This window comes from Mirounga leonina, unplaced genomic scaffold (genome assembly GCF_011800145.1).
Source record: "Mirounga leonina isolate KUSES-001 unplaced genomic scaffold, KU_Mleo_1.0 Mir_481, whole genome shotgun sequence".
In the NCBI taxonomy this organism is placed as follows: Eukaryota; Metazoa; Chordata; class Mammalia; order Carnivora; family Phocidae; genus Mirounga; species Mirounga leonina.
Genome location: NW_023270773.1, coordinates 3,079,009 through 3,103,674, shown reverse-complemented (window position 1 = coordinate 3,103,674; position 24,666 = coordinate 3,079,009). Strand labels below are relative to the sequence as shown.

Sequence of the window (24,666 nt, the reverse complement as noted above, 5' to 3'; positions counted from 1 at the left end):
AATCACACGTTGTAGAGATTGTTTTCTGTTTTGTTCCTCTGCAGAAATTTGTTTTTTGATAGCATAGCAGTTACCTTGGCTCATCTCAAACTCCATCTAACCTCTTTTCCTTCAATTGAAATCCCTGTTCAGTTATTTTGTCCTTAATTTCAACTCCTTGGAATCTGAGTGCTTGTGGTTTTCAGAGGTCAGTGAGAGAATTGGGCAGAGTCTATATATAGAATTTGTGATTCTTTCTGGTATTTCCCCCTTTTCAGCAGCTTTGGTTGTCCTGAGACCTGTCTTCTGCTTCTTCAGGGCAGTAAAGCTGTGTGTTCTACCAGCTGTCCTGTATGGCCTCACCTGGGGCCCGCACTCATGCCTATAGCCATAAACTGGGAAACTCGCCCCGTGCTCTTTTCATTCTTCCACGCGTTTACTCCTTTCATTTTCTGCCTGCTTTTGGATTCTCTTCAGTGCCTTTAAGTGGTTGATTTTCATTTTTTTTTTTTTCAGATTTTATACTCGTTTTTGGCAGGAGCATCAGTCCGTTTGGAACTACTCTCTGAACAGAAGTTGGCTATTTAGGCTCCTATTTTAAAACCCACTATTTTGCCTGTAAATTTGTTTTGGGAAACAATAAAGGGACAACTGCCTGTACCTGTTTATTTCTGTGATTTCCAAAATAAGAGAGAATTAAGTAGCAGACCTAGTATGCTCCTGTTACCGCTGCCTGTCTGTTGGATGTGAACAGAACATCTCTGTGTAGGTTTATCTCTTCCCCCTGAGCCCTGGATCTCACCCCCTTGGCTGTCACAGATGCTGTTAGCCTCAGATCTTCAGCTTTACCCTGTCTACTGGCTCTCTTCCATTGTCATTTAAAAATGCTCACATCTTGGCTCAGTTGGTTAAGTGCCTTCATTGGCTCCCCATTGCTAACAGCATACAGTCCAAACTCCTTAATTTGGCCTGCATCGCCTGCATGCTTTCCCTTGCCTGTTCTGGCCCTCCCAGCCTGCCTTTGCCCTCTCATCTGCTCTTTTCCCCGTCCTCTGAACGTCGCTGCTCTGGAGTTGTTCTGGTGTGTGCTGAGCACTCAGCTGAGAACACTGTCTCCCCTTCAACCTCTCCTTTGCCTGTGTAAAAGCTATTAATTACCTTTCTCATCTGAACTGAGATGTCATTTCCTGAGGAGGCTTTTCCGGACCTCCCCTCAAGAGCAGGTCACATCCCCTATTGTGTTTCCAGAGCCCCATGTACTTGTTCTTTCCTAGCATCCCTCACTTGTAATGATTTTTTTTTTTTTAAATATCTGGCTTCTGCTCTAGATTCTGAGTTCTGTAAGGGTAAATTTCTTGCCTCCTTTGTTCCTTTCTCTAACCTTCTCACCAAGCCCAGTGCCTAGCAAGTAGTGGACACCCAAATGATTTTTGTTTAATGAATGGATTAAAGACAAGAAAAGCTCCAAACGGCAGTAGAATAGACTCTGTTACTATAAAATATAATCTCTCCTGCTTGCCACATATGACTGTAATACACTAATCTTATTTGCTGAAGAGCGATAAACTGACAGTTTAACATGCAGACTGAACCCAGCGGCTGACAGCAGTAGTAAATGGACATGTGCTCACAATGGGACAAGAGCCTCTGAGCAAGTGTGAGTCTCACAATGAAAACACTTCATGGAATGGCAGCAGACTGTGTTGTGCCCGTTGAAGTTGACCACAAAGAATTTTGAAAAGAATAACTTATTGAGGCCTTCAGTACAATTTTGTACATTTTCAAAAAGTAGGTGTTGGTCTGTGGTAGGGGACCACCTACTGAATGGAGACAGCTCCTTAGACATGCAGTAAGGAAAGCCTTAACCAGGGTTGAGCAAAGGAATCAGCAGTAAATTTCGTGAACTTTGTTTCAGTTGTGCGCCTATAGTGTACAGTGTGAAAGAGAAAGAAGGAAGGTAATTTAGAAACACTTTCCCTGTAGGGAATGACGAGGGCTTATTGCCTTAGCCGACACACTCCTTGTTTGGATTCATTTGTCTCTACAAGCTTTGTTTTCACCTTCATTTACTATGTTCTTTGGGAGATTAAGATTTTAGGGATATGACTACTTGCATAATTGTAAAATGGAAATTTTGATTAAATTAAAAATGTTGATTTCTGTTTCCTACTATTTCCGTGTTCTACTAACTTTGTTTTGTCTGTCAGACTTTGTGCATAATATGCTCTTCCTGTGAGGATGAATGCCAACTGCTGACAGGGTTCAGAATTCTGATTGATGCTTGCTTGTGGGCTCTTTGCACAGAGGTGATGTTTGTTCAGGTTTGGAAAGATGTAGTGACTCTAGGCTATATAAGTCCTATCTTCATTAAGAAAGTAAGTACATCCTTCCCAAAGTTGTGTGTAGTTACAACATTTGGTAACCAAATGTTCTTCATACACTTAGAAAATAGATTCTGGAACAATAGGTGCACTATCCTTGAAAGATGTCATGCCATACTTTTGACATCATGGTATTCTGAGAGGAACTATTTCTTAAATTGTCAGTTCTTAAAAAGAAGTGGTGAATGATCTGTTAAAATATGTTTGCTGTGGGGCCATTCTTGGATAGTGAGGCTAATGGTGTTCAGTAAGTTTAAGAGGTGGTGTTTTCCCTCATGCTGATCACGCATCTTTAGCATGTGGCAACCTGGCAGAACACATCTAGTCTGTCCGTCCTGGTGCTTGTCGTCCTGGCCTGATGACAGCCTTGTCAGGCTTGCAGCCTGAGGGAAGAAGTATGCTGGTCTATTTGGGGCTGCCATCCGGGGGTGGGAGGGGGGCACGGGCAGGTCCTGAGGAAGTGAGGTTGAGGCTAGACCAGAAGGATGATGAAGGTAGCCAGGCTGCAGCGGGAATGGAGGAGAACAGCAGGCGGGGAGCAGCTTGTGCCAATGTTTGAGGAACTCCAGAAAGTGCCAGGGCAGCTCGAGTCTAGAGAGCAAGGGAGGGGTGGTGTAGGGCACGGCTGCAAGCTGGGCGTAGAGGCGGTACCTGTATGCTTCCTTCCCAAACTCTCAGAAAGGTCTGGGGCTTCCTGGTGGCTCTCAGACTGAAGTCCACATACCAGGTAATGGAGGCTCTTGTCGGTCAGCCTCATCTCCCCTTCAAAGCCCCTTTTCCTGCCGCCCTCTCTGATTTCCATATGCCCTGTGTTGAGGCCACACTGGAATTTTACTGTTTTGTAACTCGAACGTCCTTATACCTTTGTTCTCCTTGTTTCTGGCTGAGATACTGTCCCCACTTCTCTACTGGTAAAGCCCAGCTTAATGTCATTATGTTGTTGAAGACCTCCCTGCTGCCTGAAATCAAAGTGAATGGCTTCTCACTCTGCAGTTTGATAATACTTTGTCATTCTTGTTCTAATTGTCCAGTCCTCTTTTTTTTTTTATTTTATTATGTTATGTTAATCACCATACATTACATCTTTAGTTGTTTTTTTTTTTAGGCTTTTTAAGCTGTGAGACTTCTTTTTTTTTTTTTTTTTTAAGATTTTATTTATTTGACAGAGCGAGACACAGCGAGAGAGGGAACACAAGCAGGGGGAATGGGAGAGGGAGAAGCAGGCTTCCCGCTGAGCAGGGAGCCCGATGCGGGGCTTGATCCCAGGACCCTGGGATCATGACCTGAGCCAAAGGCAGACGCTTAACAACTGAGCCACCCAGGCACCCCACATCATTAGTTTTTGATGTAGTGTTCCATGATTCATTGTTTGTGTATAACACCCACTGCTCCATTCAGTACATGCCCTCCTTAATACCCCTCACCAGGCTAACCCATCCCCCTCCCCCCCTCCCCTCTAGAACCTTCAGTTTGTTTTTCAGAGTCCATAGTCTCTCATGGTTCGTCTCCCCCTCCCGATTCCCCCCCCCCATTTTTCCCTTACACAATTTATAGCACTCACCATAGCACATACCCTCCCCAATGTCTGTTACCCAGCCACCCCATCCCTTCCACCCCCCACCACTCCAGCAACCCTCAGTTTGTTTCCTGAGATTAAGAATTCCTCATATCAGTGAGGGCCTATGATACATGTCTTTCTCCGATTTACTTACTTTGCTTTGTCTCTGGTTGTGTGTATGTATGGCTTCCCCACTATCGGTAGGAACATAAGGGCAAGGCTTTGATTTAGTCTGTACTTTTAGACCGACAGAGAGGATCTTTGAATTTTGGTTGAATTGTGTCAGAGAGGTAAGTAGCAGTTGGTGATTTAGAAGCATTCATCTGTGTCAAATCTCATCCCTAGAAATCAAACACTGAATGAAATGTTTTCCCACGGTCCTTGTCTATGGAAGCTCTTTTGTAGACATGGGCTCCATGGGGGATTGTTAGAGTGCCCCAGATTGAGAAAGAAGGATGAGCTTGTGGGGGGGGAGAGGAGGAGAGCTCACCTTCCTGCTACCTTTGTGACTTCAAGTTCAGTGTCTGATGTCTTTATTTTGACCCTTCCCATTTTGTGCAGAGCATCTATTAAGAACATCTTCAACCAGCCGACCTGCTTCTCTGCCGAGAGTACCTGCCATGGAAAGTGCCAAGACCATCTCAGGTAACGACTTTTTATCTAGAATTTCCTTTAGAAAGACTCTTCCAGAAGTTTTAGTAATGGTACTGAATGCTTTCTCTTTAGACTTATTTAACTTTTCTTGCCTCTTTAGCTCTTGAGTTGATTCTTTTTCTTTTTAAAGATTTATTTTTATTTTAGAGAATGCGTGGAGGGGGCAGGGAGAGAGAGAAACTCAAGCAGACTACCCACTCAGCCAGGAGCCTGGAGTGGGGCTTGATCTCACAACCCTGAGATCATGACTTGAGCTGAAATCAAGAGTTGGATGCTTAACCGACTGAGCCACCCAGGTGCCCCTTGAGTTGATTATTTTTCACTCTGAATTTCCCCTGTTGTATCTTCCAGATTCTATAGAAATCACATTTCATGGCTGTAATTTTAAAATAAAGCAGGAACACCTGGGTGGCTCAGTCTGTTAAGTGTCTGCCTTCGGCTCAGGTCATGATCCCAGGGTTCTGGGATCGAGCCCCATGTTGGGCTCCCTGCTTGGTGGGAGGCCTGCTTTTCCCTCTCCCTTTGCAGCTCCCCCTGCTTGTGTCCTCTCTCTCTCCCTCTCTCTGTTAAATAAAATCTTTAAAATAAATAAAACAAAAAACCCTCAAAACTAGATCATTCCATTTATTTAACAAGTATTTAAGAAAGGCCTAGAGCGGGTTAGATGTTGTGCCAAAAATATAGCTTGATACACAGTCAGTGTAGTTGTGAAAGATTAGGCTATCCATCCTAAAGTGTGTCAGGGCTTATTTCGGAGCACACCAAAAATTCTCCAGAAGCCAGATTTTTCCAGTATGCTAAAGCCATCCTACAATGTGAATTTGACAGGCTCCCCTTGTCTCCGAGGGCTAACTCCATTTTATCAATTGCTCACATTATTTTCCCTTTGTGGCCTTTATTTACCCTTTATAACTCAACTAGAAATTGGACCAGGGAAGGAGAAATTCCTGTAACTCTGCCTCATACAGTTAACCTTCCACTTGTACGGGGATTTAAGTTAGTACAGTTTTTAGACGTCATAGCCAGGTCTTTATATTAGTGGGAAGTCCAGCCAAAATTACCATCCCAAAGCCTTTTCTTCTCACAGAGTCCTTCCGATTCTTTCTCAGTTTCCTCTATTTTATATAAAATGATGAAAGGTGTTCTCAGCCAGTTTTCTAGCACACCACTGAAACTGCTGATTTAAGGCATATGAAGATCTGACATGAAAGAAAAAACAAGAATAATTATAAAATTATGTCAGAAATATGTATAAATACATCATTCTAATAAGATCATGTAATAGGAGAAAGCATCTCTCTTCTCTGGATCTTTACAGACATCACTTTACTAATGCAGAGTTATGTTCTGTTGTGGCTATCCTAAAATCACCAAGAACATTTTAGTCAATAAGAGGGGTGGCCAGTTCAGTCATCGGGGAAGAATTACTGATGTACAGCATTGATTACAGCCAGCTCGGGGCATCTGCACATCCAGCATCTTCTGATGTGAGAGCGTGTGTCTGAGGTCAGGAACTTTGGCTCACGTTTCCTTTCTCTCCGAATTTAGCCCAGGGCCGCGAGCACCTGCGCTTAGTCAGCGCCTCCTTGCTAGAAAGTGGCTTTTGTTGTGGCTCTGTTACCAACGGCTGAAGCACGGGGCTACTTCCACTTAGCAGTTCTGAGAACTTTCTGTAGTTCTGACAAGGTGTGATGTCTTACTGTGCTAGCCTTTCAAAATAGAACTTTCCTGAACTTGTTTCTCAGTAGTTGACTTGACACCTTTTGGTTTTCTGTTTGTCTCACTGGTTCATGTTTTTAGAAACATGGCCTGATCCAGAATTAAGTGTGGCCCTGAAATGAAGTATCTTTCCTTTCTTTCCTTTTAATGGTATCTTGGCCAAGTGTAGAAAGGTTATGTTTATTTTAGTTGACAGTGAATAGCAGCCAAGTATTGCTTTAATTAGCCTTTGGTTTTCATTGTATTTGTGATTAAATGAACATTTCTGGAATACTCAACTATATGCTACATAGGTTCTGTGAGTGTTAATGGGGATGGGTAAGACACACTCCTACCTTCAGGGAATGTGGGGTTCAGTGCATATTTCAACTGCTGTACCTTTTTTACAGTTTTCTTAGTGAAAGGAATAAATCCTTTCAAGTTACCAGTATGATAATGAAAATGTTAGTTTTTCCTCATATATGGTAAGTTCTGCTCTTTTTGGAACCTGCTGAAGAAAATATCTCAACTCAATTTAAAAGTGTTTTATAAAAGTAAATGTTTTTCTAGATTTCTATAAAATGCATAATGACTGTTTCTCACAATCAGTGTCTCGACGAAGTAGTGAAGAGATGAAACGAGACATCTCTGCACCTGAGGGAGCGTCGCCGGCCTCTCTTATGGCTATGGGAACCACGTCTCCACAGCTTTCCCTGTCCTCCTCTCCCACGGCATCTGTTACCCCCACCACCCGAAGTCGGATAAGGTAGAGAACAGTTAATACTGATGCATTTCATGCATACGTCTCCTGGCCTTTGGAGATTGGTGATCAGGTTGTAAAATAATGGCAGTCGAGCACTGATTTTTTTTCTTTGTGTCTTATTAAATGTTTCCTCATCTCTTCTATGCCCAGAATTGGGTAAGATGGTATAATAAAAAGAAAGGCAATGTAAAAGAGTTGCTTCCTTTCCCCAAAAGTAAGCGTTGTAGAATTGGAATATTGGGCTTGGGTGGAGGGTTAGGGAAGGCTTCCGAGAGGAGCGGCGTCTGGGTGGGGAGGGCGGGCTGGTATCTTTGGCAAGGTCAGTGACGTGAGCCAATGTATAGAAGGGTGAGTAACTGAGGGTTGGGGAGCTGTGGGTAGGGGGTACTGCACATGCACAGAGGATGGGTACAGAAGGCCAGAGGAAGGTGTGGACCTATCACATCCAGGGGCCGTGGAGGAAAAGATTGACAGTAGGGTGTGGCTAGACATGGAACCTCTTTATAGTCCAATTGAGTCACTTGGATGTGGTAGTAGCTATAAAGTGGGGTAAGTAAATCAATGTGAGAAGGTGATTCAGGGATTCTTCTGTTGTGGACAAAAGTTGGGGAACACAACTAAAATGACATTATGATGTTTCTGGGACAAAGATACCAAGCCCAGATCAGGATGATAGCAGTGGAAATGGTGAAGGGAGGTTGGGACTCTGGAGGCTTTTCAAAGGGAAAGATGATTGATTCTGGCAAACAGATGTCTAGAAAAGGAATGAAAGAAGGAGAGCTACCAAAGGGGACTCTAATTGTTTTAGATTGGAAGCTGAGAACGTGATGCCACACTGATCACTGATAAACAATACCTGAAAATGGAATAGTATATTTTATTTGTATTTCTCTAATGTCAGAAGCCACTTGAGATTAAGAAGTAGTTATCGGGCGCCTGGGTGGCTCAGTTGGTTGAGCGACTGCCTTCGGCTCAGGTCATGATCCTGGAGTCCCTGGATGGAGTCCCTGGATCGAGTCCCGCGTCGGGCTCCCTGCTCGGCGAGGAGCCTGCTTCTCCCTCTAACCCTCCCCCCTCTCATGTACTTTCTCACTCTCTCAAATAAATAAATAAATCTTAAAAAAAAAAAAAAAAAAGAAGAAGTAGTTATCATTTAGAGGAAAAAAAACATGTCAGAAATGAAGCATACATTGTTATAGGGATATTGAAGTGTATTGAGAAGAATTGGAGGGATAGGAGTGGGTTTCAGAACCTTAGCTTTATATTGACATTCCATTTTATCCTCATATTGGATAAAATGGAATAGTTGGCCTGTCAAACTCAAATTATATACTTGTGTTTAAAGCCCTGCCTCTAGGGGCCCAGCCCCTTAGAATAGTGGTCCCGTCAACAGTGCGCCATCCGAGCAAGTAGGGGTGCAGTGATGAGGGTAGCTCTTGGCTCTGCCCAAGCTGATGCAGGGAGAGCACTGTCCATGCTTGTCTCTGTCCTGGGTGGTAGGCTACCTGCAGTGTGCCTGTGGGAAGGGCACCCACTCTTCCTGGCTTCCCTACTCAGAAGCTGTGATTTTCAACAAGGCATCTCCTGGAAAGTGTCTTCATCTTTTTTTTTTTTTTTTTTTTTTTTTAGAGATTTTATTTATTTATTTGACAGAGAGAGATAGCAAGAGAGGGAACATAAGCAGGGGGAGTGGGAGAGGGAGAAGCAGGCTTCCCGCCAAGCAGGGAGCCCAATGCGGGGCTCGATCCCAGAACCCTGGGATCATGACCTGAGCCGAAGGCAGAGGCTTAATGACTGAGCCACCCAGGCACCCCGAAAGTGTCTTCATCTTACAATGAAGAAGTTATGAGAGATGACCCCCCCCCGGCTTTGGAAGGATCTTTTTTTGCAGCTTCTCGTTGTAATCCATAGAATTACTCTTCTTTGATGCTTTTTAAGCTGTTTCTGTAACCAAACAGACCTGGTGTGAGCCAGAATAAACCTTTCACATTGATTATAGTAGTTTTAGTTTGAGCATGATGGAGATTTATTTATTTATTTATTTGCTTGCTTGCTTTTTTGTGTTCATTCACATATCTTAACTTTATCTTCATTCTCTTTTCCTGTGCTTGGTGGTATTATAACAAACTTTGAACTTTTTAAACCAAAGCAGGAGTCTGGTGGGCTGGCATGCAAGCATAAAAGTATATTTCTTCAAGGCAGCAGTTTTAACTGCTGGTTGGAAATTTTTGTATTTTACTTCTGGTTCTAAGATAAATCAGATCGGTGCTGCTTCAGTGCACCTCTCAATTGTAAAAGCTTCAGTTCTAAATGTATACTCTTTTATTTCCTAACTTACTTTGGAGGGTGACTACAGACAGAGTCAATGCACGGAACAATACTAAGCCGCTTGTAACATAATAACCTTTGGGACACTTATTGGACTAAGTTTATGGGGTGTGGGATAGAATCTCTGCTTTATTTATAAAGTAATCACTAAAAACTAGACCAGGCTTTCAAGGGTATGCCACTTGTGAAGGAGCAGGTTATTTCAGAAGTACTCTCCCTCCAGGTAGTCCTAAAGTCGTTACTAAAAGGAAGGATTTGGTCCAGGATATGTAGGCTTATATGCCTCCCTTGCATCAACACCAGAGTGATCCCAAAATCTTGATTCATTGTCTCATCTGGAGCAGGATATTTGTTCTTCCTCCAAGGGAATTGACAGTGCCCAAAAGTACCCTACGTATATTTTTAAGAAATGAGTTATAAGTGGCCACAGTTGGATTTTCTTTTTCTTTCTTTTCTTTTCTTTCTACATATATCTATCTTATAGTAAACTCTGAAGTTCCTCGAGGGGCAGGGACCCTGTGTTGTTCACTACCCATTGCCCAGCACTTGCACACTGCCTGGCAAAGTGGTGTATAAGGAGGTATTGAATGAGTGAGTGAATTTACAGAAAAATCCCATTTTTCTATGCAAGATAAAATTCCAATTACCTATAGTCAATAAAGAGTGTATAACGTAGCAGTAAACACATTTGAGATGTTTTATGGATATTTGTTGCCATCTGTTGTCTTATCTGCTTCCCCCAGTTGTAAGCACCTAAAGGTAGGAACTATGCCTTATAATCCTTCACCTTGCATAATCTTGCCCTTTGTATTTACAATAAGTGATTTGTTTTTTAAAAAGAGGAAATGATTGAGGATATAAAAGGTTGGAAACAAAAATGAGTAAGATAAAACTAAAGCATAAAGATTATGGAAGGGTGAGATGTTGGGTGAAAGGCGGCCGTGACAGCTGTCAGGTGCTGCCAGTGTCAGGTTATTTTTCCCCCTTCCGAGCGTTCCGGAGTGCATTCCATTCATTGTGAATGCACGTTGTGCTGAATCTTTGCCAGTTTCCGTGTGGATAATAGAGTCCCTCCCTTCAGGCAGCAGAAACCCCGACAGTGATGGGTCTAGGAGGGCCCTGTAAAAATTGGTAAGTAAAATCAAATGAGTGAAGACACATCTTACCATTAGATGTCTTAGTGTGTGCAGTTATCCTATTCAAAAAATGCAAACCGACACTGTTCTCTTCTTTGTGGGATTTCTGGTTTATAATGGAGCTCAAATAAAAAATATTTTAACTTTGGGTTCCTTGTTTTCACTTAGGGAAGAAAGGAAGGACCCTCTGTCAGCATTGGCGAGAGAATATGGAGGTTCAAAGAGGAATGCCTTGCTGAAGTGGTGTCAGAAGAAAACAGAAGGCTATCAGGTAATTAATCATATGGTTCCTTTGTCCCACGTGAGCAGTGGCCACACCAGTTGCTAGAGTGTCATAGCTCGCTACATAGCTCATTAAGATGGGGAATCCTATGCTGAATTTTAAGAAGGCTTAATGACTGAGCCACCCAGGCACCCCGAAAGTGCCATAGACTTAAAGCATTAAAACCTGCTTTAAGTCTATCCCAGACTTGGCTGAGTGTCACTTGGATGGCATCCGTTTTTTACCTTTCCAGAGTAGCTAATCTTTCCAGTACTTTTATTCAGCTATTCTATAACCCTTTCTTAATTGAGTCCTGTTAACTGCCTTCATTGAGATCTCATCTGAACTAAGAGTAAAAATATATTTATTTAACTTTATTATTTTTTTTATAAAATTTTTTTTTTTTTTAAGATTTTATTTATTCAGTTGAGACACAGAGATAGCATGAGCAGGGGGAGAGGCAGAGGCAGAGGGAGAAGCAGGCTCCCAGCTCAGCCAGGAGCCTGATGCGGGACTCGATCCCAGGACCCTGGGATCATGACCTGAGCTGAAGGCAGACGCTTAACCATCTGAGCCACCCAGGCGCCCCTATTTAACTTTATTTTTAAAGATTTTATTTATGTGACAGAGAGAGACACAGCGAGAGAGGGAACACAAGCAGGGGGAGTGGGAGAGGGAGAAGCAGGCTTCCCGTGGAGCAGGGAGTCCGATGCGGGGCTTGATCCCAGGATCCTGGAGATCATGACCTGAGCCGAAGGCAGACGTTTAATGACTGAGCCACTCAGGCACCCCATATCTATTTTACTTTAAATTAATATTTTCATTAATGGTTAAAATGATAAATTTTATGTTATATATGTTTTATGTATATTTTACTGCAATAAAAAATTACTTAGCAAAAAAAAATAAAAGTAAATGATCGGGATATAAGTAGATAGAAAATCAACAAGGACATATAAGACTTGAACTTGATACTAGATACTATATATTTGTATATATGTATATATGTGTGTGTGTATACATATATATGTGTGTGTGTGTTACACACACACACTTAACACATATTTATATAACCAGACCTACCCAACCATAGCAGAATCAAAGATTCTTCTCAGGTGCACATAGAACATTATAGGATAGGGTAGGGTATATGTTGGGTCATAAAATGTCTCAATAAATTTGAACAAAGATTGAGATTATATGGAGTATCTTTTCTGACCACAGTGAAATGAAATTAGAAGTGTATAACAGAAGGAAAATTCACAATTAAGTGGAAATTAAAACACAAATTCTAAATAACCAGTGGGCCAAAGAATAAATCACAAGGGAAATTAGAAAATAAGGAGAGTGAAAGTGAAATACAACATACCGAAATTTACAGGAGGCATTGGGAACATCTCTCTGAGAGAAGTTTATAGCCATAAACACCTGCCTTTAAAAAGAAAAATCTCAAATCAGTAACCTGACCTTTCACTTTAAGAAAATAGAAAAAGAAGAGTAAACTAAACCAAAGCAATCAGAAAGAAAGAAATAAAGATTAGAGCAGACAAAACAGTAGAAAAGATTAATGAAAACAAAAACTGGTTCTTTGAAAAGATCAACAGATTGACAAACCTTTAGCTAGATGGACAAAGGAAAAAAGAGAGCAGACTAAAAATCAGGAATAAAAGAGGGGACATTCCTAGTGACCTCACAGAAATAAGGAATACTTATTTACTTAATAATAATAATAAGAGGAATACTTAAAAGGGAATACTATGACCAGCTGTACGCTGACACATTGGATAACCGAGATGTAAAAGGACAAATTCTTAGAAATACACTATCAAAAATGACTCAAGAAGGGGGCGCCTGGGTGGCTCAGTCGTTTGGGTGTCTGACTCTTGGTTTCGGCTCAGGTCATGATCTGAGAGTCTGGGATTAAGCCCCCTGTCAGGCTCCATACTCATTGCAGAGTCTGCTTGTCCTTCTCCTTCTCCCTCTGCTCCTCCCCCTGCCCCCAAATAAATAAATAAAATCTTAAAAAAAAATGACTAAAGAAGAAAGAATTGCAGGGTGCAAGGTCAGTATACTGAAATCACTTTTTTTTCTTTTCTTTTTTTTTTTTTTTTAAGAGGGAGAGAGTGATTTTGGTGGGGGGTGGGGGGGACAGAGAGAGAATCCTTTTTTTTTTTAAGAAGATTTTATTTTATTTATTTATTTATTTATTTATTTATTTATTTTATTTGCGAGAGAGAGAATGAGAGGGAGGAGGGTCAGAGGGAGAAGCAGACTCCCTGCTCAGCAGGGAGCCCGATGTGGGACTCGATCCTGGGACTCCAGGATCACGACCTGAGCCGAAGGCAGTTGCTTAACCAACTGAGCCACCCAGGTGCCCCCAGAGAGAGAATCCTAAGCAGGCTCTATGCCCAGCATGGAGTCCAGTGCAGGGCTTGATCTCACAACCCTGAGATCATGACCTAAGCTGAAATAAGAGTTGGGCACATTTAACTAACTGAGTCACCCAGGTGCCCCATCACTTGCATTTCTATATGCTAGTAATGAAAACTGAAAATGAAGTTAAAACAACACTTCACTTTACAGTAGCATCAAAAAGAATAAAGTACTTAAAAAAAGAATAAAGTACTTACAAATAAATTTAACCAAGGGGAGGACAAGGCTTGTACACTGAAAACTAGAAAACATTGCTGAAAGAAATTAAAGAAAATCTAAATAAATGGAAAGACATCCCATGTTCATGGATTGGAAGTTTTGATGCATGCTACAACATGAATGAACTTTGAAAATATTATGCTAAGTGAAAGAAGCCAGACAGGAAGCTCCAGCATAAAAGATTAAAATACTCCAGATCTGAAAGCAGGCATAAAACAGATACTCTCAACTTTGATGAATGGCCAGAGGATCAATGCTGATGGCTACAAGTTTGATCTAAGACTGAAATCTCAGACATGAGTCAATATTGCACATCCACTTGATTTTTTTCATTATGTTTTTTTTTTTTTAAAGATTTTATTTGTTTATTTGACAGAGAGAGAGAACATAAGCAGGGGGAGCAGCAGGCAGAGGGAGAAGCAGGCTCCCCGCCGAGCAGGGAGCCCGATGTGGGGCTCAATCCCAGGACCTTGGGATCATGACCTGAGCTGAAGGCAGCCGCTTAACCAACTGAGCCACTCAGGCGCCCCTCATTATGGTTTTTTAAATTGAAATATTCACATAAGATACAATTTACCCACCTAAGATACACATTTTAGTGGCTTTTGGTATAGTCACAGGGTTTTGTAAAACTGACCACAGTCAATTTTAGAATATTTTCATCAATCCAAAAAAATGCTGTAACCATTAGCAGTCAGTCCTCACTTGGCTCTGTAGGCAAGCACTAATCTACTTTCTATCGCCATATATATGCCTTTCCTGGACATTTCATATAAATGGAATCACACAGTATGGGGGCCTTTGTGACTGGCTTCTTTCATTTAGTATCATGTTTTTAAGGTTCATCCATGTTGTGGCTTGTGTTGTCAGTACTTTATTCCTTTTTATGGCCAAATAATATTCCATTGTTTGGCTATACCACATGTTTTCCATTCATCTGTTGATGGACATTTTGGTCGTTTTGGCTGTTACATTTACGCTGCAATGAACACTGTGTATAAGTTTTTGCATGGACATAAGTAATTTTCCTCATGCTCCTGTCTGTCTTCTACTCTGCTGCCAGACTGGTTTGAAATTGTGATCTGGAAGCTACTTCCTCTTCAAAGACCATGCAATTATAGTCCAAGATCCTCAGTATGGAGATCAATGGTCCCCTGTGATCCCCTTGCATAGCCTTATTGACTCTTCATTCTTGTGAACTCCCCAGTCTCACCTTGGTCCCGAATGCCTCCCCATCCTCTCACTCCACCCCTTCCATCTGGGGAGTGTCTGCCCCTTCAGCTTAGAAAACAGCATCTATGCAAAATAGTTTGTGTCCCTGCTTCACCCCTGCAGGGATTCATCTTCACACGTTCCACTCCCTCCTCACAGAAATGAGGGAGCCTAGTTCTTCCTTGACTTCAGGACAGTGTTTGCTATACTTCAGGGCATATTCTTTGGGGGTCTTTGCATCTGTAGTTCATTTTCCCTGTGTTCCCAAACTCCACAGGGTGTATCACAGGGGTACTAAAGTTGTCAGTTTGCATGTCTGTCTTCCTTTCTAGACTTGTGAGCTCGTTTTTGCCTCTCTAGCATCTGGCATAAGGCTCAGCACATGACAAAGCTGACTAACTGTCTGAACCTATATATTGAATGTAATGGAGTACATTAGAAGTTCATTTTTGTAACTGGGGTTCTCAACCCTGTGTGTAAAAAATTGTGGGGAAAATGCAGATTCCTGAGAACCACACCTACAGATTTGTGATTCTAGAGGTATAAAGTGAGACCCTGGGGTCTGCATTTGTACAAGTACTGCAGGTGATGCATTGATCACACTGAGAATCACACATAGAGTAGTAATTAAGGCCGTGGACTTGAGTGTCAGCTCTGCCCCTACTGTGTGACCTCATGCAAATTACTTAGCTTCTTTGAGCTTCACTTTTCTCTTCCGTAAAATGGAGGAGTAACTGAGGCAGTCATGCACATTCTCTAGCATTGACTTATACGTTTAATAGATTTTTAAATTATTATTTTCTTTGATAGCATTGGGTGCTGTCTGGTAACATAAACTACATTTTCTTAGACTGCTATGTCAGTTGAGTAATTTTAGGTAATTATAAATTACTTCCCCTTGGTTATAGAACTTTGCCATGTATCAAGTTGATTAAAAAGTTAAATAATCAAGTTGATGGAGATGATTCCAACATTAAATCAGTAATTTAACAATTGTCTCTTGGTTCCTTCCCACCTAAATTCTGTGGCTCTATGATTTTTAGGGACATTGTATTGGTTAAAAAAAAAAAAATACAATTCTGGGGAAAGTGAGGGGGAGAAGAGAGGCTAATCCGCGGATGCTTTGAGGAAAGCCGCCGGGGGGCCTCGAGGTCCTGTGGAGTTTTCCAAACTCCGTGTGCTGCTTAGGCATTTGCAGTGTGGGAAATGGTCACACCCTGTTGGCATCTGTCTGTTCTTATACCCACGAGGAAACCCTTGAGGTTTAGGTGAACGTGGGATTTGTCGTGCAGCTGGTTCCAGATGGTTCCCCCATTAAGACTTTTAGAAATGGGCATACCAAAGATTTCCTCTTATCTTTCTGCTGTGTTGGTTAGACATTACACAGACACCCCGCCCATATTGCTGCTCTTGTAAGGAAACATTGATTTAGAGGTACTCCAACTGTTTAAAAAAAAAAAATACAAATCAATTCAAAAACTTAAAAACTTCAATTAATAATTTCAAGTTTTTGGGGGCGCCTGGGTGGCTCAGTTGGTTAAGCGACTGCCTTCGGCTCAGGTCATGATCCTGGAGTCCCGGGATCGAGCCCTGCCTCGGGCTTCCTGCTCAGCGGGAAGCCTGCTTCTCCCTCTCCCACTCCCCCTGCTTGTGTTCCCTCTCTCGCTGTGTCTCTTTCTGTCAAATAAATAAAATCTTAAAAAAAAAATAATAATAATAATAATTTCAAGTTTTTTCCATTTAGTGGGTACTTACAGTGCAGGAGGAAATATGCAAAACAGAATAGTTAACATACAAAAAGAAAAATGTTTCTGGACGCTAGACAGTCTTGTGCTGCGAACCCAATTTCCCCTTTCTTTACTTCCTATGGACACTTCTGTAACGATACATATGTATGGCTTTTTTGTTTGTCTTGCTTTTGTTTCCTGCAAGACAGATCTCTATTCTTGCTGTTTAAAAGTAGATAGGATGCTGGTTCTTTTATTTCAAAGTCTGTGAGTTAAAATTGGACAGTCCAAAATGCATAATCTTTTAGTAAATGGAAAGATATGTCTGATAGAGCTCTTAATTTGTCAAGAGCCATATAAGAAGTGCCAGAATCCTTTCCTTATCTAGCTGTAAATATGGATGAGCGTGCCCATCCTTTGGAGCCAGCAGTTTGGGACCACTTTCTTGTGGTCTCTGACTACTCACAGTCTGCAGGAGAGGGCGGGTTGTGACACTTGACCAGCTCACTAGAACAGGAGCCGTTACGTGACACTCAGCACATACTGCTCTCTCGGGCCCCAGATGCAGCATTAATGCTTGGACCATGCATGCTTTATGTCGTAGGAGCTGTCTCATCAACGGAGATAGATTCCCTAATACCATATCATCTTCCTTTAACTCTCTTACGAGTCATCCTAAAATAATTGTGCTAATCACTATAACTTCATTAACCATCCATTACAAAACAAGCCCTTGTGAATTTGACTTTTATCTAACAAGTACATATTCTCTTTTAAATTGTGTCCTGCCACTTACTGTTTACTGAAGTTTTAGAATACTAGAATTATTACTGTTGAAAGGGCCTTGGCATTCTGATTTACTGTTAGGTTTACAAATGTGGGACTAAAAAGCCCCACAGGATAAATGAATGGCCTCAAGGCTGTCTCATGAGTCCGTGGCATCACATAAACAACCTTCAGCACTATTGCTTTAAGGATTAAATCTGCCTTGTTTTTTAAATTAGTGTCTCAGTTTGTACCCATTATGTTTTTATTTATTTTTTCTACAGTTATGCTTTTAAATTTAATTTAAATATGCAGTTAACATTAATAATTCTTAAGTGCTTATAGGGAAAAGTGCGAATCCATTGGCCTATTTCATAACCTCTGTAATTTCTGCTTCCCAGAGGCAACTACTTTCAGTTCTTCTAGCTGTTTGGTTAGGGATTGACAATAGCAGATTGATAAGGTAACCAAGAAAATAGTTTATACTTTCAGTATATTTTCTTCAATTCTAAAATTTGTATTGAGCAGCTTCTGGTGTACCATTGTTTTCTTGTTCTGGAAAAACCTAACTGAATATAGTCAAGGGGACTCTAAAGGTTAATTTAAGAGAGCTTTACTTTGGATGAAAAATCTTTGTTTTCTGATAAAATGCCAGACCTAGAATTGGATTAGTTAATCCAAAAGATAATGAAATCACTTAATCTAGTACAAAATAGTTTTAGTAAATGAAAAAAAAGCTTTTAGAACTGCCTAAGGTAATTTAATCTCAAATAAGCATTAAAAATGCACAGTTTTATTGAGGGATTTGCTCATTAATGCTTGGGCTAGAGAAGAAAAGATCGTACATGTCTTAGTGGAGATCATTGGAGGCAGAAGAACTGACAGACTTGAATGATTTGGAAGTAATGTTTTATGTGCTGTGCTTTACTTGCTTTCTAACAGTTTTTCCTGATAGAAAAATTAACTTGTCAAATACATACTGAGGTGTGTGCCAGATAGCGCTCTGGGTGTTAAAGCAGAATCAGGAAATAAAAAGACAGTTTCTCTTCTCGGGAAAATTATGGTATAGTCTGTAAGAATACATCAGTAATTAAAACTAAATATAAACTTCTGTTTAGGTAGAATATCAGACCAGACTCTACTGAGAATTACGATTTTGTTTAAAATAGTAGTGCTTGCGTGTGTGTGTGTGTGTGTGTGTATTTAAAGGCATTGGGGACTAACCTAGGCAGCTAGGATCAATTTGGCAGGAGCCAAAATTGCAGAAAGAAAACACATTGACTTGAGCTCCATATTTACCCCTGCTTTTTTAAACCGTTGGGAGTATTGGCCAACTCGTGGTATGCGGCAGAGACCAAACAGAAAGCAGTGGTCCAGACCTTGTTTCAGAATCTCTGAGTAGGGATGCTAAAATTCGAATTCAGAGCTACTAAGACAGTCAATATTTGAGGATCCTAAATCCCAGGGGAAAGACAATGCCAGAGTAGTGGACTCAACAGTTTGACTCAGCTTTTGCCCTCAAGGTTGTTTGTCATGTCCTAAGTAAGGTGTACGGAGGCCCACTTAGATTCAGCAGAAGCTGCTGCCGGGAGGATAACCACTGTAGCTCCATTTTGAAAAATCACCTCTCCCCATTGAATGATGTTGGCACCCTTGATAATTCATTTGACTGTATACACAGTTTATTTATTTCCTTGACCTTCTAAAACCTTATGGTTTGTCTCTGGTCTCTTTATTCTACTCCATTGGTATATAGGTCTGCCTCTGCCAGTACCGCACTATGTTCATCGCTGGAGCTGTGCAGTAAGTTTTGAAATCAGGAATTGTGAGTCCTCTAGCTTTGTTCTTACCTTTTCAAGATTGTTTTGACTCTTTAGGGTCCCTTAAGACTCCATATGGATTTTAGGAGTGTTTTGCTATTTTTGTAAAAAAAAATTGTCATTGGGACATTGATAGGAATTGCATTGAATCTATAGATCACTTTGGGTATAATAAATCATAATAGTATTAAGTCTTCCAACCCATGAATATGGGATGTCTTTACTTTCAGCAGTGTTCTGTAGGTTTTATTGTACAAGTCTTTCACCTCCTGGATTAGGTTGGTTCCTAATTGTTTTATTCTTTCTGATGCTCTTGTAAATGGAATTATTTTGTAATTTCCTTTTTAGGTTGTTCATTGTTAGTGTATAGAAATGCAGCTGATTTTTGTATGTTGACCTTGATCCTGCTACTTTGGTGAATTCATTAGATCTAACAGTTTTTGTGGGTAGAATGTTTAGGGTTTTCTACATAGAAGATCATATCATCTGCATACAGAGATAATTTTACTTCTTCTCTTCTCACCTTTTATTTCTCTTTCTTCCCTAATTGCCCTGGCTAGAACTCCCAGAACGGTGTTGGGTAGAAGTGGCCAAGGTGGACATCCTTGGCTTGTTCTTCCTCAGCTTAGAAAAGAGCTTTCAGCTTTTCACCATTGAATGTGATGTTTACTGTGGGTTTTTTATATATAGCTTTTTATAGTGTGGAGGTAGTTTCTTTCTTTTCCTATTTTTCAAGTATTTTTATCATGGAAGGTGGTTGAATTTTGTCATAGGCTTTTTGTGTACCAACTGAGATGATCATGTGGGTTTTTTTCCCCTTCATTCTGTAAATGTAGTTAATATATCACATTAATAGATTTTTGTATGTTGTGAACCATCCTTGCATTCCAAGAATAAGTCCTACTTGGTCATGGTGTATAATCCTTTTAATGTGCTGCTGAATTTGGTTTGCTAGTATTTTGTTGAAGATTTTTGCATCAGTGTTCATAAGAGATATTGGTCTGGAGCATTGTTCTCTGGTAGTGTCTTTGTCTGGCTTTGGTATCAGGATAATGGTGGCCTCATAAAATGAGATAGAAAGTGTTCCCTCCTCTTCAGTTTTTGGACAAGTTTGAGAAAATTGGGGTTCTTTAAATGGGTAGAATTTATCAGTGAAGCCATTGGGTCAAGGGCTTTCCTTTACTGGGATTTTTTTCGGTTACTGATTCAGTTATCTTACTAGTTAAATATCTGTTCAGATTTTCTGTTCTTTGTAATTCATTCTTGATAGGCTTTGTGTTTCTAGGAATTTTCCCATTTCATCTAGTAATCCAATTTGTTGGCAGACAGTTGTTTATAGTACTCTGTTATAATCCTTTTCCTTTCCCTAAACTTGGTAGTAATATTCTCACTTAGTTTCATTTCTTAATAATTTTAGGCCTCGTCTCTCTTTTTTCCTGAGTCAGTCTAGCTAAAAGTTTGTGAATTTTGCTGACTTTTTAATGAATCAACTTTTGATTTCATTGATTTTTTTTCAATTGTTTGTCTATTTTCTTTTGTTTACCTCTGCTCTGATCTTTATTATTTACTTTCTTCTGCTAACTTTGGGTTGAGTTTGTTCTTATTTTTCTAATTCCTTAAGTTTTAAAGTTAGTTTGTTGATTTGAGATCTTTCTTATTTTTTTAATGTGTAGGAGTTTATTGCTATAAACTTCCCTTAAACTGCTTTCTCTGTGTCCCATAAGTTTTGGTATGTTGGGTTTTACTTTTCCTTTTTCTCTTATTTCCTTTTTCTCTTACTGTTTTCTAATTTCCCATGTGAATTCTTCTTTGATCCATTATTTGTTTAAAATAATTTATTTTGGGCGCCTGGGTGGCTCAGTTGGTTAAGCGACTGCCTTCGGCTCAGGTCATGATCCTGGAGTCCCTGGATCAAGTCCCGCATCGGGCTCCCTGCTCGGCAGGGAGTCTGCTTCTCCCTCTGACCCTCCCCCCTCTCATGTGCTCTCTCTCATTCTCTCTCTCAAATAAATAAATAAAAAATCTTAAAAAAAAAAAAAGATAATTTATTTTGAGTGGTAAACCAACCTTGCATTCTTGGGACAGACTCCTCCTAGTTCTATTATCCTTTTTAGCAAGTCACATTCAACTTGCTAAAAATTTGTTTAGAATTTTTGCATCTATGTCTATGAGGAATATTGGTCTGCAGTTTTTTTTTTTAATTAAAGATTTTATTTATTTATATGACAGAGAGAGACACAGCAAGAGAGGGAACACAAGCAGGGAGAGTGGGAGAGAGAGAGGCAGGCTTCCTGCTGAGCAGGGAGCCTGATGTGGGGCTCGATCCCAGGACCCTGGGATCATGACCTGAGCCGAAGGCAGACGCTTAACAACCAGACGCCCCTGGTCTGCATTTTCTTTGTTAATAAATAATGTCTTTACTAGGATTTGGTATTAGTAATGTTGATCGTAGAGTAAGTTGGGAAGAATTCTTTCTTCTTCAGTTTTCTGGAAAAGTTTATTTACAGTTGGTATTACTTCCTTCTTAAATATTTGGTAGAATTCCCTAGTGAAGTCATCTTTACTGGTTGTCTTTGTAGGAACATTTTTAACTACAAAATCCAGTTTCTTTAATAGAGACATAGGGCTATTCAGATTATCTGTTTCTTCTTGAGTGAGGTTTGGCTAGTTGTGTCTTTCAAGGAATCTGTTCATTTCATCTGAGTTGTAGAATTTATTGGCATAACGTTGTTCATAATATTCCCATCTCCTAGGTATCTGTAGAATCTGAAGTGTTGTCTCTGCTCTCATTCCTGATAACACAACTTATGTATTCTCTTTCTTCCTTATTAATCTAGCTGGAGGTTTATAAAATTTATCTTCTCAATGACCCAGTTTTTAAATTTCTTTTCTTTTTTTTTTTTAAACTGATACAACCACTTTATTTGACAGAGAGAGACACAGCGAGAGAGGGAATACAAGCAGGGGGAGTGGGAGAGGGAGAAGCAGGCTTCCCGCTGAGCAGGGAGCCCGATGCAGGGCTCGATCCCAGGACCTGGAATCATGACCTGAGCCGAAGGCAGACGCTTAACGACTGAGCCACCCAGGCGCCCCTAAATTTATTTTCTTTATTATTTCTATTTTTCTATTTCATTTCTTTTTGCTCTGGTCTTTATTATTTCCTTTCTTCTGCTTACCATTTGGGTTTTAGTTGCTCTTTTTCTTTAGTTTCTTAAGGTAGAGTTGTCATCATTTGAAGCTTTTCTTCTTTTTTGCTGTAGACACTTCTTGCTAGAGTACTCATTTAATGGCATCCACAAATTTTGATTCATTTTCATTCAGTTCAAAATACTTTTCTGTTTTGATTTCTTCTTTGATCCATGGATTATTTAGAAGTATTTCATTTAGTTTCCAAACACTTGAGGATTTTTCAGAGATATTTCTGTTACTGATTTCTAACTAAATTTGATGATGGTCAGAGAATGTACTTTCTATGACTCGGATCCTTTTAAATTTATTGAGACTCATTTTGTGGCACAGAATGTGGTCTATCGTTTAAGAAAATGCTAGTCCGCTGTTGTTGGAGAAAGGCTCTATAAATGTTAATTAGATACCATTCATTGACTGTTGATCATATCTTCTGTATCTCTATTTTCTAGCTACCTAGTCTATCCATTTTTGAGCAAAGAATATTGCAATCTTTTGATTATAGTTGTAGATTTCTCTACTTGTCCTTGTAGTTTTAACAATGTATTCTAAAACTGTTACCAGTACATAAATATGAAGGGTTATGTCCTCTTGAGAAATTTACCTCGGCCATTATGAAGTGACCTTCTTTATCCGTGAGAATATTCTGTGCTGTGAAATCCTTGTTTTATATTAATATAGCCACTCTTTGTCTTGATTACATTTAGTGTAGTATACATATCTGTAGCGTGTACTTTTTGCAGGTAGCACATAGTCGAGTATAACCATATTTTTAAAGTTACTTTTCTAATGATTATTCTAGGGATTACAATACACATTTAAGGTTGATTTATCCCAGTTGATGTAAGGTGTCCCAGTTGATCTAAGGTTTTTCTGACTTAATATGGTAAAAATAGCAACTTTTGCTCTAATGTAGGTCCTTCTCTTCCCTCTTCCTTTGTGCTGTTATTGTCATATGTATTATATTTATCTGTGTTATAAACCCAGTAGTATAGTACTATAATTATTGCTTTATTAATTGTTATGGTTTTTTTAAAAAATAAAAGAGGAAAACAGATGAGAACAATTTTAGGCATGAGGGCTACAGACTCCCACTGTTCTTACCTGAAATTATTTGCCTTTGATTCATTTCCAGAGCCCTGAAATTATTATTTTTGACAATTTCATCCAGTTTTATATTTGTTTTTTAGAGAGAGGAATTGTTGACCTCTGCTCCACCACAGCTGGAAGTTTCCTCACATGCTTCCTTTTTGGATTTCTTTTCCTCCGACCCTCTTTCACTAAGCAACAACAACAAAGGAGCACTTAGCCTTTCTTCTCCCAGAATTGTGTGTCCCCGTGGACTGAAGAGTCCATAGAGTAAGAACTAATGGACAGATAAAAATAGCTCAGTACCCCCCAGCTTCCTTTAAAATATTAGACTGTCTGTAGACAAATAGGAGAAAAGCAAGTTCTCGTAATAAATTTATGAAGTGTTCATATGATAACTGGGCTACCTGGGTGGCCCAGGCAGCTGGCATTTGCCACGCTCCCTTGGGCCACTTTGCATTTCCAGTATTCCAAAACTTGTGGGATGAGTGAATTCTCTGTATAAAGTAGCTTTCCTTACCTGAAAAGCTCATGTTTCTTGTGATTCCTCTTGTACACTGCATGCTGAGACAGGGAATAGAGAAGGGTCCCCTGTACCCGTGACCCCTGGCCCCTGGTCTGTCCAGTGCTGTCCAAATGGTATTTCCATTAATACACCCCTTCTTTTTCGGAGAGTTCTTCAGTCTCTCATGCCAGAAACATCATGGAGTGCCTCTTCCCCCCCAGTCCTTCCTTCCCTGTCTTCCCTTTCCACTTTCCTAGTGTCCTCTCTTTGTGATTCCAGTTAGGACTGAGGCAGGGGAGGGTGGAATGGGAGAGGTCAGGAAAGCTGGGAGTTCTGCCAGTAGATAGAGTGCAGTTAAAATAATACATTTGGAATGCCTGATAGTCAACGCAAAGCTTAGATGGTTTCACTTCCTCTTCTATAACTGGAATCTTAGGTCACAGGAATGACTTCCCAGAGTTAAAAAATAAAAAGGTGCAGGCAGTAGATAAGGGTTTTGATCTGAATTGAATCTAGGTTGAAAGTCTAATTTTTTTTTTTTCATTTTACATTGTCAGTTTGGTTGGAAACTTAAGTTTCCATACAGAACAGAAAGATCTTGTTGTTTGTAAATACCACTGTGTTCCAAGGGTTAAAAATACTTGAACAAAGGGAAAGGGAATGGCAGGTTTGTAGTCCGACCCGGGCTTTATGCTGGCTTGCTCTCTCCATGCAGCCATTCATGCTGCCACAGCCTGGTCATTCTGGGCCCTCTTGTCTGGGAAGCTGGCGGCAGCCCGGCGTGAAGTTCACATGTCTACGCAGAGCTCTTATCTCAGGGCTCCTCACGGGCCTGTGTTCCCTGCTGCACACAGCGGAGGTTAGGCAGATGGCCTCATGGTCACAGTGGAGTGAAAGAGTGGTTTCCTGTTTTCAGGGGATTCCTTTGAATGCCAAACATAGCAGCTGGGA

The 24,666-nt window shown here is 40.4% G+C and overlaps 1 protein-coding gene and 1 long non-coding RNA gene across 7 annotated transcripts in view; one reads left to right on the top strand and one right to left on the bottom strand.

Moving 5' to 3' along the window:
• Positions 1-24,666, top strand: part of SPECC1L (sperm antigen with calponin homology and coiled-coil domains 1 like) — a 144,018-nt gene that overhangs the window by 100,301 nt on the left and 19,051 nt on the right. For 4 of the 6 annotated variants that reach the window (XM_034989265.1, XM_034989261.1, XM_034989263.1 and 1 more), the window contains 3 exons: positions 4,480-4,563; positions 6,880-7,036; positions 10,666-10,768. In XM_034989265.1, coding sequence (XP_034845156.1) covers positions 4,480-4,563; positions 6,880-7,036; positions 10,666-10,768 — 344 coding nt within the window. Of the gene's footprint in view, positions 1-495; positions 1,752-4,479; positions 4,564-6,879; positions 7,037-10,665; positions 10,769-18,871; positions 18,919-24,666 lie in introns of those variants that run through there. The other 2 variants (XR_004676332.1, XM_034989264.1) reach the window with 2 other exon arrangements.
• LOC117999866 lies at positions 5,579-23,991 on the bottom strand. The gene is made up of 2 exons (XR_004676334.1): positions 23,731-23,991; positions 5,579-5,771 (listed from the first exon to the last, which is right to left on the bottom strand). It is a non-coding gene; the product is annotated as an uncharacterized LOC117999866 (long non-coding RNA).